The 15,482-nt window shown below is 31.3% G+C and overlaps 1 protein-coding gene across 1 annotated transcript in view; it reads left to right on the top strand.

The window, feature by feature from the left end:
• The first annotated feature begins 3,173 nt into the window (after positions 1-3,173).
• Positions 3,174-15,482, top strand: part of LOC145292075 (sodium- and chloride-dependent glycine transporter 1-like) — a 180,757-nt gene continuing 168,448 nt past the window's right edge. Inside the window, exon 1 of the mRNA XM_080138131.1 lies at positions 3,174-3,314. Within this exon, the coding sequence (XP_079994257.1) occupies positions 3,264-3,314 (51 nt within the window). The 5' untranslated portion in view covers positions 3,174-3,263. The remainder of the gene's footprint in view (positions 3,315-15,482) is intronic.

Genomic DNA, 15,482 nt, shown 5'->3' on the forward strand with positions numbered 1-15,482 from the left:
AATGCTTAATTTATCTTTGGGCGAAAGCTGCTGGAATAAAATACATTTCTGTTTCTCGTAGTAAGACTTTAAAAATGATATCTGACTTTTTATAGTCTTTGCCTATAAAAATGTAAAGCATTCCACGCTGACACGAGCATCGCTTCCTAAATGATTAATGATTTCTTCTACTACTGCAATGATAATGATTGGAGATGACGTGTCTCCCTAACGAAGTTGTTTCTTAATCTTTATATTTTCTGAGTCGTCGTTATGTTTTTATTAGAGTACCGTTTCTCTATGACGTGAATTATCTTCTGTGATCTGTTTTGTGATCTCGTTTTTATAGAGTCAAGTGTATTTAGTAATCTATGAATGTAATGTGAACTGGCACTAGTTTTTTCCTCTAGGAATTATATATATATATATATATATATATATATATATATTTATATATTTATTGATTTAGGTAAATATGTACTTTCGTAAGAATAATTGAATTCATTTAAAATGTATCGCAAAATCAAAAACATAAAATAACACAGGCATACATATATATGTATATATATATATATATATATATATATATATATATATATATATATATATATAAAGCTCTTATTATTAGACCACAATTGAGATCAAAGATAGTTTTCCTATAGCTATTCTTTATCTATTTTAATAAATATCACATTTTTACTGAAAACAAAGCTGAGGTTATATTTGTTTTTCTAATCCGTTTTAATTGTGAAAAAAATTTCAGATACACAATTAATAAAGAAAGAAGCGGATCTCTTGTAAAATCTCTGACTATCACTCTTAAACCTTCCATTGTAATAGTGTTTTACTCCTTGCTCATATTTATCTCGCTTTTTATTTCGCTCTCCGGTGTATCTGGCTTTATCTAAGTTTATTTAAAATAGAATGAATCAATTGCCAACCACCACGCTTTCATCGTTATTTTATTATTCCGTGTTTTGATTTTTCATTGAAAATTATGTTTAGATCATTGTAATAATGTTTTCAAATCATTGAAATCATTTTTAACGTGTTTCAGACGGTCTGTGAAGCGTCCTCTTCAGAAAGTATTTAAAATATTTATAATATATTCAAGATGTGTTTCAAATTTAAAAGAAAACTTTCGTAGTTCATTTGAAATTAGCAACCTCAAGAAGTTAAAATGCATTGTATACGCATGCCAAAAAGTTAGTCTATTTCCACCTTTCCAGGTTATTTTTTTTTTAATTTTGACCCATTAGTTGTACAGGCTAAACAATAGATTGGACGTGTTGCCAATGTAAACATTTCCAATATATCAACTTGAAAATATGTTGGCTAATATTCAGAAAAGATTTTGGTAGAGACGTGTTGCACACACAGAAAAGCTCACACACACACACACACACACACACACACACACACACATATATATATATATATATATATATATATATATATATATATAACATGTTTGTGCAAGACCTTTTACATTCAAAATTCTATATTTTTCCACGTCGTAGAATCTATGCATAAAAAGAATATTAATAGAATAGAATCGTAATAGATAAATTAAAAATGAATAGAATGAGAAACCATGAAGCATGTATGAGGTAATTAATGAACGCTCGTTTTCAAAGAAATATACAAATTAGTTAACATTCATACCTTCGCATAATAAGGACTGCGTATATTAATAAATTCGTTTTAATAATTTTTTATATATGAAACGTAGGATTTTTATATCAATGACAGAGCGAGAAAAATCTCAAATTTATAGGTGAATAAATATACATAAATAAGCCACGTCCATGAACGTAGCAACAGCGGAATCTCACGTTGCAAATGATTAAGTCGTTGCGTGAAGTGACGTCAGGGCGAAGGAAGAGAAGGGAAATAAAATGGCGGAGAAAAAAGCACGTGGCGACGACCGAGATCGGCAAGCACGTGCCGGCCTGAGATACTGGAAAATACGTGTCGAAACATGATATAGGAGAAAAGGTGTAACAAAAAACAGGATGATGGTGTGGTTTGATAAGTACCGTTATTAAATGTCTTTTGTTTCAACTGAAAAAAAATCTGAGTGAGATTTATTTTCTTTGTTTCTTTTCGACTTTCTAAATATACGACATTTTGAGTCCTTTTTAATGTAAGACCCATGTTACATACATATATACATACATATGTGTGAGTATGGGTGTATCGTATTTATCGATATGTTATTGACGTATCCCCCTGTTTATCTATATAAGTGGTCTTAAGCATTTATTTGATGGTGCGTATCTGAGTACCTTTATATATATATAAGCCTGAGGAGTTCTAGAGTGGATGAAACGCCGAATATTCAGTGTAGCTTAATCGGCATAAATATTTTATAAATTACTAACTAGCTCTACCTAGCACTTTTGAAGTAGATACTTAAAGTTTACGCATAAATCTATACTTTCCTATATTAATTTTATGTGAGTAAATTAAGTAGTTTTATATATATATATATATATATATATATATATATATATATATATACATAGTAAGTTATAAAATGTATATGGCAATTAAGCTACACTGAATATTCCGCGTTTCATTAGGATTCTTCAGGCTTATGCACGAATTCTGTGATTGTCGTTTTTATATGCGCATCATCTATTGAAATTTTAGTTAGCCAATCACCGCGCCCTTCCTATCAGCCAATGAGAATGCATTTATCGGGCAAAGGCCTATTTGACCTCTGGTTAACCTGTTCCTTTGTATGCGCTCTATTTAGCCTGGATATTTAGCTTCTTGATCTGTTTTAAATCTAGGTTAGTGTTTTTTTTTAATGTTAGTTTATATATAAATATATATATATGTGTACACACATATGTATATGAACATATATATATACACACACACACATATATATATATATACACACACACACATATATATGTGTGTGTGATCGTTTATGTATTTTCATGTTTTTATTATCTAGAATTATGACGACAAACAAACACTCTTCCACATGTACATCCGCACTTAAAAGATTGCAAAATAAATATAACACTTAATCCCAGAGACGAATGATTATATATATATATATATATTCGTCTCTGGGATTAAGTGTTATATTTATTTTGCAATCTTTTAAGTGCGGATGTACATGTGGAAGAGTGTTTGTTTGTCGTCATAATTCTAGATAATAAAAATTATGTAAACGATAAGTGAAAAAACAAGACATCATGTAGAGCAATAGCAAATCGTTGTAGATTGCTCTTTGTACTCATTTAAATGCTAATCAATCAAATAATATGGAAAAGCCTATTTCGGTTGAGTCTCAGGAGGGTACGTCTACTATATTGGTAAGTAACATTTTTCATACTAAGTTTATACTAAGTTTACTTTTTAGCTTTTAAAACTGTCTACTTTTACTAGTGTTTTCCCTAATATAAATGCCGTGTGTCCGTCTCGAACGTATTTACATTTGTGCACTACCTATATATTTACACACGCACATACACATTTATATATATATATATATATATATATATATATGTGTGTGTGTGTGTGTGTGTGTGTGTGTTTGTGTGTGTGTGTGAACGTGTCTGTATATATGTGTGTCTGTGTGTTTGTCTGTCTGTGTACTTTTTCCTACGCAATAACTCTGTCAATTTTTAGTCTACAGACTCGAAATTTGATATACAGGGTACTGAGATGTGGGGAAATCTATGTGATCGGTTCAACAGTTTGACCTTTGAGAACTCTACCAAACTACCGATGAAAACGCTTGCCCTATCTCTGAATACCCTTTATGTAAAATTACAAATGTTTAGACCAGAAATTGTCTGAGTAATTTGGTAGAGATCACAGAGGTCAATTTTTTTAAAACTTTGTCCCCTATTATTAGCCCTTAAAATTTGTTGTTTTTGGTGGCCGAAAACCGATCAAAAAGATTTTCCCACATCTCAGTACCCTGTATATCAAATTTCGAGTCTGTAGACTTAAAATTGACAAATTTATTACGTAGAGAAATGTATACACACAGACACCCAGACACGTTCACTTTTATATATATAAATAGATAGATTTAACTTTCTACTATTTTTGATAAGTAAATTAGAACGTAAATATATCAATAAAGCACTAATATTAGTAGGGGTGATAGGTAGTATAATGGATTCATGCGAATTGTATCAATACAACTAAGTGGTGAATGAAAAATATTTATCCATTTTGAATTTGAAGACAAAGGACGAGTGTCACATGTCAGGAAGAAGTGAATATATAGACAGAAAGATATAAAAACATACAGATAACTTACAGTAGTTGAATAAATATCTATCGTAAACTCAATAATCTACCGAAAAATATAATTGAGTACATTGTGTTGTATATTGAAATGCAACTTTGGATACTTGTTTTCATTAAACAGGTAGGTACAGCACCATATACTAACCACATTAACTATATATACACACACATATATATATATATATATATATATATATATATATATATATATATATATATATATATATATATATATATGAAATTATATATATATAATTATATAATAAAATAAAAGTTACAATAAGTTTACTAAGGTAATCAAAATGGTAAACTTTAAATATATTATAAATATTAAAGGGTTAATATTTACAAGTAAAATAAACTCAGCCAGATATAAAAAAGCTCAATAAAACCGAAAAGGAAATAGAGCTTATATAATTATATATATATATATATATATATATATATAAATCCGTATGTCTGTGTGTTTGTTTGGTCATAATGGCATCATTAATAACGTCATATCATCGTGTATATATCTATACATGTATGTATATGCATGTAGAGATATATGTATATACATATATGCATTTTTTATATTTGTTTTACATAAACGTTAGTATGTTGCTAAAAATCAAGAGCATGTTTCAGTCAACTAGTAACTTGTAACTAGAGAACACTTCAGATCGTACAGCTTATAGGAAAGCTAAGTTTTCAAACTAAGTCGGGAAAAGAGATTGCAAACTTAGCATTCGTATAAGTTAAACCGGCTGAAGAAGTCTCTAGTTACCAGTGCTCATGAATGTGTAGCGACATATTTATGCATAAGTGATAACAAATAGAAAGTAAATACTTCGGTATTAAGCAATCTTGTATCAACCTCGTAAAAATTTCATTGGTGACTTTATGTCTAGAAATATTAACCTTGTATTATATATATATATATATATATATATATATATATATAATGAATATTCCTGTGACGTCATGTATGATATTATATATATATATAATATCATACATGACGTCACAAAAATAACATCATGCAATGAACATAATGTATATAAGGAGGCAAAAGTGAAAGCTTCCCTGTGCAAAGCCGTGCAGTCTTCAAGTTTATATACATAAACGCACGCGCACACACACACATGCATATATATATATATATATATATATATATATATATATATATATATATATATATATATAAATTACAATAAGTTTACCAAGGTAATCAAAATGGTAAACTTAAAATATATTATAAATATTAAAGAGTTTACAAGTAAAGTAATATATATATATATATGTAATATATATATATGTAATATATATGTAATATGTATATATATATGTATGTATATATATATATATATATATATATATATATATATATATATATATTCTGAAAGTCGTTCAGAACATGGGGAGTTCTGGATGTCTATTCCAAACACTGTTCTTAACATGACAATACTCAAAGAATGAAGTGAAAACAGTCGTAACAGTTTTGTTTTACACGTTAAAAAAGACGACGTAACACGAATATTACTTTAGTACTACTTGTGGAAGAGTTTAAAAGAAAAGTAAGACTTTAGCAACAAACGGAAACAGCTAGGCCTCCTACTACTGATTTCGATCACTCTAAACAGTTCATATTAACTGAGAATCTCTAAGCTCTAAAACTTCAGTTTTTACTTTCCTTTCGCCCCAAACCAGTACTAATCGCCAGTGAACATAAGATTATTTCATTTCAGCCACGGCTGCCAGTGTCCACAGTTGTTCCGGCACAATAGTGGACACTAACAACACCTGCAGTTTACTTTTTCCAACGGAGTAAGGGCAGGTTTTTACCAGGCAACACTTGTTATGGATCCTGCTAGTATTTAATAAAAAGAAAATAGTTAATGCATTTCATTTTGTTAATAGATCCAGAACTATTTTTGAAAACGTGAATATTTTATGCGCATGTCTTCGTTAATATATCTCTAGTTTCAATATTTTTGAACACCCCATGCATTTTGAAAACAAATAAAAATCAATATTTTGTTGCATCCGTTATTGTTTTTGCTTTTTCGAAAGATGATGATTGATTTATTACTTGTGACTTGAAGTTCCCCTTTTTCGTGTGATGATGTCAACTGTTTTCCGGGAAGGAGATTTGCCCTCAAATACAAAATGGCTTTGAACTGAGCTTTTCTCATCGTGTCTTAGGTAGGGCCTTGGGATAATATCCAAAGCCTGAATAGTGTCGATTTCATTTTTCTAGCATGGGGATCCCTTTTTATTATTTGCTAACAGGAGTTTTACACAGACCATCGAAAATCTATCCTTGAAAAAAAACCTGTGATTTCCCTGGAAGCGGAGTGACAGCAAGTCTCCCCAGATTTCCAGTACTTTCCACCTCTTTCGATTACATTTGCAAATAAATTTGCATGATCGCAACATCTGCTTGCCATTGATTTCTCGTTGGCAGCGGTTATTGATCTTCACTGACATTTCAGTGGCAATAAGCCTCCCGAAGGTCCCAGTTCTCTTCGCACTTATCCAGCAGAGACCGGCTCAGTGTTCTCTCCTCGGTATTTCTTTTCTCCTTGACTCTACTTGGCTATTAGGTCTCACTCTTTGGGGGGGGGGCAGTGATGTGGTAATGCAAGGATGGGGGGGTGATGCAAATGAAAACTATTCGTATAGTTATTTTAATTTCAATCAAAATTCACCAGATTAGGCTGTCTGAAAATATTGGCTTCCTAATATAAAATGCATCTAATATTGATGCTTTTTGTTTTTCTGCTTGCTTTTGCAAAACTTAATTATATTCTGCAAAATCAAAAAAAAAAAACAACAACCCACCTTTCACCTCGTTTCCTTCTTCCCATTTCCACTTTCTCTTTAAAGCTCCTCCATTTTCTGACTGATTTCCTAACTGAAAATATACCAAACATTCATACTGTAACACTTTCCTCTTTCCCATTGTAAAACTCGTGTTCTGCAAGGTAGGAAGCAAAAACGATAAAATCCACTAAAACTCAACCAAACCAAACCAAACACTACAACCATTTTTTTTACATGGTAGTCACCACTTATCAAGCCCAGGAAGCCACTCGGGGATAAGGGTTATTGCGTGTACAGTAATCAATGGGATAATATCGTAGTAATCGTTAGTTATGGAGATTTGATAAAGTGTCTTACTTAAGGGGGCGGTTTATCAGGAATTTGTTTATATTAGACTTAAAGACATCCAAGTTGTAGTCAGGCGGGAAACAAGCAAACAGAACAGAGTTCCACAGGCGTGCACTTCTAAGAAAGAAGCTTTGTTAGTTGAATCTACGCTTTGATTTAGGCACAGATAAAGAGTGGGGAAAACTATTGACAGTGGTTTCAGCTAGACGGGTGTTTTTCGCGAAATATTGGAAAGAGAGGCAGAGATTGGAGCTCAGACGAGCACCTGCCATGGAAATAACGATAAAACAAAGACAGGCTCGCAACGTCTCTTCTGTGGGAGAGAGGTTGCAGGAAACAGAAAAGGGCACCCCCCACTAGCGATTGAAGATACAAAAAGCTTGAAGAATAAAACCCTTCTACGAAATAACTGGATGCAACATGAATACTATTTCCATAATAACCGAATTCGGTATCAAACAACCCGAAAAATGGTTGATATGCCGTAAAACTTAAAAACCAAACCAAATTTACACTTTCCAGAATCTGCGTTTCATAACATTAAAAGCAAACCTTTAGAAGAGAACTTGAATATATCCTACTCTAGTATATGAGAAATATATACGCAAAATATATTACACTGTATGAGAAGAGGTGTGTTTATTTCGTACCATCTAAAGATTTCTCTATCAGGAGGAGGGTGTAACTATATTATACATATATGTTTCGTTTCCAACCAAATCAACCTACACACTAACTTTTCCTTCATGAAAAAAAAAAAGTAAACAGTGTAAGTATCCGGTAATTTCCTCTCATTTTTTAAAAGCGAAGAAAAATTTATTGCATTCTCATCTCTTGCTTATTAATTCGTGTCGACGAAACCATGCAGGAATTATTATTCCCATTCAGATTACATCTTTTTGGTTGGTAACTAAATATTCACGACATAAAAGAACGATAGCATTCCTAACTCTTCTTTATCAGAAGGGTAGTGATTAATAGCGACAATATCGGGCATTGTCCACTCCTGCAGGAAGGATGCATTGCGTCATCGTCTTTGGTTTCCCATTCGTGTCGATGCAAGTGTATAGGTATTGTTGTTCCATTTTATGATGTCTTGTTTTGAGGACTCTTGACTTATATCTCCCAAAAACTGAAAGGGGAACGTAGACATGATTAGGACACTATACTTTCTATGAATGCGAATAAATTAATCACATATTTCTAATAGAATTTTCGTATTTTTTTTTTTATTTACAGAATTAAATTCCAAATGTTCATTTATACTCTTACACTTACTGGTATATTGAACTTCTTTACTTGATTCATAGCAGTATTACAATAGAAAAAAAGCGAGAATGAAAAGCAATAAACTTAAACATGGAAAAGTAAAGGACTATTTGTTTAAACTGGAAAAGAAAAATGACGGGATATTTTACTAAAAAATATAATAAATTGATAACTTAAAATATTGCAGCATTAAGAATTGATGATATGTTATAAATTGAATTTAAAAAACATCCAATGAATTCATTTGTTCTTAGTTTAATTTCAGTCTTATTTTTTGCCTCCATAAACATAACATACAAATATGTAATAACAATACACGGCACTCGTCTGCTTTCAATAAAATTCCCCCAAGTATCTCCCTTTTATGCTTTCCTTCTCTCTGTTTCACTTGTTACTCCTCTTTTCACGAGAGCGGTGAACTGGTAGCAACAGTAGTTACTGAAGCGACGTGGTTGCTATGGAAAACAGTCATAAAATATGTTGCTCACCACCTTACGTTTTTTTTACGATTTGAAGACCAGTAAATTCATAATAAATGTTGTTTTACTGAACGAAAATTGATTTTTTCACAATACAGCTGAGCAGGTTAAAGCATTTCTAAATGACTAAAACTGTCACATAAACATATATTCAAATACAACCGTGTTTGGATGATATATGTATATATATATACATATATATATATATATATATATATATATATATATATATATATATATATATATATAAGAAGGTGAGGAAATTATAACTCATAATTTAAGTAAATAACGAACTGTTTTTTAGTTATATATATATATATATATATATATATATATATATATATATATATATTGTAGATGCTATGTTTCCTGAGAGAACCATTTCTTACATGTGTCTTGCTTGATTGCGTGCAAGTATATAAGTGAGTGTGCATATACATTTAAAGAAACATTCTTGAAATATCCGATGACTTCGATCCGGCGTTAAATCATATTCAGATGAAGAGGCAAATCAACAAGTGGGCTGGGAAAACTGGAGAAGTAAATGAATTTTAGTAGTTGCAGAGTTCAGTATTTACAGACAGCTGGGCGCCAGAGTGTTTTCGAGGACCGTAAGCAAGCTGAATTCTAGTGTTAGAATTTAGGCCACATAGAATTATGTAAGCATTACAAAATGCATTTACAAATCTTGTTACTGGCTTGATAAGCCAGCATTGTTAATTATAAGTTTAGAGTTTTACTAGTATGTAGACAGTTTCAAGTATTTCTAAATCTAAAATTTGTATCGGACTGGTTTCTTTTATGTACTAAAATATTTATCAGAATCGGAAGGAGTAGTAGTTATTTTTTATCGATTTTAATGAACTAGAATTTCCAATGTGCATTGTGAGCCGGCGAGATACGGTGGTGTTTGTGTAACCAACATATAACAAAATTAAGTTATAAATAACATTGATTATTTACTGATGTTTTTAATGTTAGGAAGCATTGTTTATTTCTATGAGGATGGGTATATACTAGCAGATATTTATTAATCATTTTTTTGTACTAATGTAAAAAACGCTTCCATAGAAATACATACGGATGTGAATGTGCCCTAGAATATTTATACGAACATATGTCCTTAGATAAATCTGATGGGTAGGTTAATAGATAAGTAATATTGTCTCCTCTAACCAATACAGCATGATAGACTCTAAATTATATACACCCCCCCCAATTTAGTACACATGGCCTGGAGAAGTTTTTTACACTTGAATAAAGTCGTAGCTGATAGATGTATGCACATATGTAATTTTTGTATTAATACAAAATGCTATAATACAATTTTACCTTCTATTGACATCTCTTGTATAAACAGTGGCTTTTCATTGTATTAACGTGTAGAAAACTATGAAACATTTCTTTCCTTCTTTTCTTTCCTTTCTCTGCCTCTCTCTCTCTCTCTTGTTATATATATATATATATATATATATATATATATATGTTGCTACACAATTATGAGTATGTTTCGGTCAGTTAGTTACTAGTAACTAGATACCTGTTTGGGCGATACAGCTTAGAGGAAAGTAAAGTTTGCAATCACTAGTAACTAGCTGAACGAAACATGCTCATGGCTGTAACAACATATTACTGCTTATGTTAAAACAAGTAGAAAGTATACCTTTCCCTACTTTGGTATTGCACACTCTTGTATTAATATGGTTAAACTTCATTGGTTACTTTAACTCTGAAAAATAATAACCTCGAAATATATATATATATATATATATATATATATATATATATATATATATATATATATATATATATATATATATAAGGCACTTTATATGTGGGTGGGTAAGTTTGTTCTGTATGAACTCCGAAACAACTGGATCAATTTTTTGAAGTGTCAGACAAATTTTCTTCATATATCTGGAAGTATTATTAAATAAATTTTCTATCGATTTTTTGTTTTCTGAAAATATAAAAACTGATAATCGAAAAAATCCTATTAAAGAAAAACAGTTCGATTTTTGTCAAAGTTAACCTATTTATATAACCTTACAACACAAGTGCATATGAGAAGTTTTCTTTCCGCACAAGCAGAAGGGATATGCGTATAAAATCAATAGTAGGTGCTTTGATAAGACGCAGGTGCGTTCGAAATGAATGTTTCTGTTTAGAGCAGGATTAAACAATGGTACTTAATTTTTACATTTTGCAACCGATACAAAGTTATAATATGAACGGTAAGTCCAACAAAGTTCAATGTAGACTACAAGTTATTATGGATTACGTCATTGCGTTGACTATTTGTAATTATTTTAATTTTTATGTGTTGCTCTAAGAAAATAAAGCATTCCTTATATTGTTTAACTTAAATATGATTTGTTCTTACCGCGATATTCTGTGCAGCTGTCAGTAAAGATTTTGTTTTTCTGTTCATGCGTCACTTTATAAGCCAGGCTGTTGTGTTTTGCGTCACTTTATAAGCCATGCTTTTGTGTTTCCCTGATTCGCTTCTCTTGCAATTCTTATAAATCCTCCGATTTTCTCTCCTTGTCTTTTTTGTTTCCTGTTTCATTGCTTCCTATATTGTCTTTCTTCGTGGAGTCTCTCGCTACGATAATAAATCTTTCGATATTCTACTTTATGTACCTCTCCAAGTCTGTTTGTGCATTCTACATTATTATTATTATTATTATTATTATTATTATTATTATTATTATTATTATTATCATCATCATCATCATCATCATCATCATCATTATTATTATTATTATTATTATTATTATAATAATAATAATAATAATAATAATAATAATAATAATAATAATAATAATATTTTACAAAGTAGTAGTAGTTGCTGCATTAATAATAGTTGATAATAGGGCACATATCTACGGCGGTAAATTACTGGAAATTCAGTAATGTTCAATTTGATGTCTGCATGTGTATTTTGAAGAATTCAAGCATCGTTATTTTTAGTCTTATCAATTGTAGTAGTAATGAGTTATAATACAGCAATGATAGTAGTATACCTTATTTTTATCATATCATTTTTTATTTGGGTCAATTGAGCACCCTAAAAATGGAGCACTCCATGTGTGTGTGTGTGTGTGTGTGTGTGTGTGTGTGTGTGTGTGTGTGTGTGTGTGTGTGTGTATGTTCGTATGCGTGTATGTGTGTGTTTTTAAGTATACATAATCATAAAGCAAGTATTTGCAAGATCTCCATCAATAATCGTCGGATGTTATATCGTCCAAATCGTCGTAAATACAGAATTTAAATTAAGATTTTCATTCTGAATAATCCAAAATATTGAAAGTATCGACCTTCAACGAAAAATATTCAGAATCATTATACATCATATTTTCTTCATGGACAAAAGTGTAGTTATCGTTTGCTTTCTCTTATATATGCCTAATTATTTTTCATTCTTGATCTTATATTTGCATAAGAAATGAAGAAATTATGACTCCTAGCGCTGCAACTTTTGTTCGTGTCTCATATTAATGGGAACACAAAAATCGTGTTCTTTATTCTTTACGATGACATTACGATTTAATAAACTATTCTTCGTATCAGTCTTTGCCAGACAAATAATAATCGTCGCCATGACAACAATACAATTGTGCTCTGAGACAGTTACAAACCTTATTCTTTTTTTCTGGTGAACAATAAACATATGTTAATCTAATAGAATCATTTCAGACTTTAACACAACTGGTTGAACATTGTTATCTCAGTTTTTTTTTGTTGTTGTTTGTTTGCTAATAAATACAGCACTCTCTTTTGTTTCGAATAATATTAATCACTTGGTGTACTTACATTTTTTTAAGCTTGGGGAGTCTTCGCTTATCAAGTCTTGGAGGCATCTGTATGATAAGCCTAAATAGGTATTAGGGATATGGTGAGACAATATGATCAGTAATGTTTCAACTTGGGTACGGCTTAATTATTTAAGAGGGCCGCTCAACAGGAACTAATTTATATTAGATTTGAAAATGCCTATGTTGTAGTCAGCTGGGAAGCAGTCCCACTGTATTTTGTACGACAGACAGATATTTCGTTTAGCACAGAACGAGAGTGAGGAAAATAGTTGGTAGCTGTTATAGCTACACAGGTGCTAGTTGTGAACGTTTTACAGGAGCGAACTAAACACTGACGCATAGTGGAGCACCTAACATAAAAGTGACGATAGAGCAGAGATAGACTCGCAACATCTCTTGTGAGAAAGATGAAGAATAAAGGCGAATTCTAAAGATTATTTAATTTTGCTGTTATATATTAAAAGAATTTCTTTGACTGGCATTAAGATAAAATATATAAGAAGGAGATTGAATCAATATACAACGAGTAATGGGAGGAGACATTAATAAGAGAGTGTGGATTTTTCAGTTTATTAAATCAACATACAGTGATGAACGGCGAGAGACTTTAATAAGAAAGTGTGAATAATTTAGTTTATTAACATCGTAATATAACAAGTTGAATTAGATACATATATGAATATAGAAATCGGTCTATGTACCTACGCCTGGCATCCTCATTACATCATTGAAAACAGAATTCTAGCAAATTCTAAATTATTACCTTGTCATCATACTTACATTTTAGCACGTTATAATGGGCATTTGATGACCCTGAACATTTTACACTGTTACAGTTCTCTATTCACTATTCGCGTTAGTCGGTGTCCACCCAAAAAAAATCACAACTATCTGTAAAAAATTGAATGATTTTTTAAAATTACATTTTCACCCTAAACAAGGCACATTGTCACTTTGATATCACAGGGATATAATCTACAGGAGTACTATGTTGGGATTTGGGCAGCAAGATGTCGTTCCACGTTACACTTGAACTTCTGCATGTCAGTAGAGTTGGGGAAGCAGGAACCCGGAAGGGAATTCCAAAGTCGAGCGGTTCTGGGGAAGAAACTACTGGAATAGAAGGCTCTCTTACATCTAGGGAACTCTAATGTGAAGGGGCGTGATTTAGCTGCTTGTCGAGTTTGTCGGGGGCATTTACGTCGAGGAACTACCAGTGCTTGCATTTAGTCGGAGCATTTTATCCTAGTTTAATTTTCAAGATTCACGGCATACTTTATGCAAATGACTGACATACACATAAATGATATGTCTTTCATCATAAATAAACGGGGGTTCACTTTAGAAAGGTTGTATTGTTCGTATTACAATGTGCTGCTATGCACTGTGATCAATCCATATCTGCAAGAATAGACCATCATAGAAAAGTACTAATACTATCAAAATTGTTTAATATATATATATATATATATATATATATATATATATATATATATATATAATATATAGTGTACAGAAAGTTGTTGGAGGAGACAAGTCATTAGTACGGTCAGTTTCAAGCCAGATAATAAAGACCGTTTAAGATATCCTTATCAAGCTCTCTTCAGCTAATATTCGTTCGGAGACGAATATTGGCTGAAGAGAGCTTGATAAGGATATCTTAAACGGTCTTATTATCGAGCTTGAAACCGGCGGTACCAATGACTTGTCTCATCTAGCAACTTTCTGTACACAAAATATAAATACGCTCTTGCATTTCGGATTTTCCTTTTAATTGAGCACTCTGCTGGATTTCTTTTTCAAAAAAAAAATAATCATATATATATATATATATATATATATATATATATATATAAGCGAGATAAGACACTGATAGAATTCAGATGAAAAATCCTGATAAATATTACTTGGAGTAATACTTTCAAGGTGATGCTAGCCAAAAAGAAAAAGCTCAATATTTTAGAATAGAGCAATATATAAGTTTGGTGGTTAAATTTTAAATTCTGAAAAAACAACATATAGACACATATATTCGATTTAAGAATTTATTGTTTGACAAAAGGAATATATAGAAGGGGGTATGTTAATTTCCTTAATTCATGGATTTTCAACAATGGCTCATATCATCAGAGGAAATTAAATGCGGTGAGCAAAATATTCAGCTGGACGCTTATTTTGCTTTTCAGCACAATTATTGAAAATAGTATTTTAATTGGTTGTAGATAGTTATATGGAAAAAATTTTACAAAAAGAGAAGTTGATACAACCTGGCAATCCATTATCGGAAAGGGTACAATGTCCTTCGGGGTTATAAATCCAGGTGGGCAGAAAATAGGTCTAGGGGAGAAGGTAATATTCTCATATAGCGTATTGCTCCTTATTGATTTTTCGAAAAGTATACGGGGCAGCCATGTTCGTTGGTGCGTTGAGTGTGTGTTTGTTGATGTAGTCCAAAAGCTTTCTCAGTGTTGACAAAGTGTATTCGATGTTGGGTGGA

Source organism: Euprymna scolopes, chromosome 13, assembly GCF_053919585.1.
Source record: "Euprymna scolopes isolate OS-2025 chromosome 13, ASM5391958v1, whole genome shotgun sequence".
In the NCBI taxonomy this organism is placed as follows: domain Eukaryota; kingdom Metazoa; phylum Mollusca; class Cephalopoda; order Sepiida; family Sepiolidae; genus Euprymna; species Euprymna scolopes.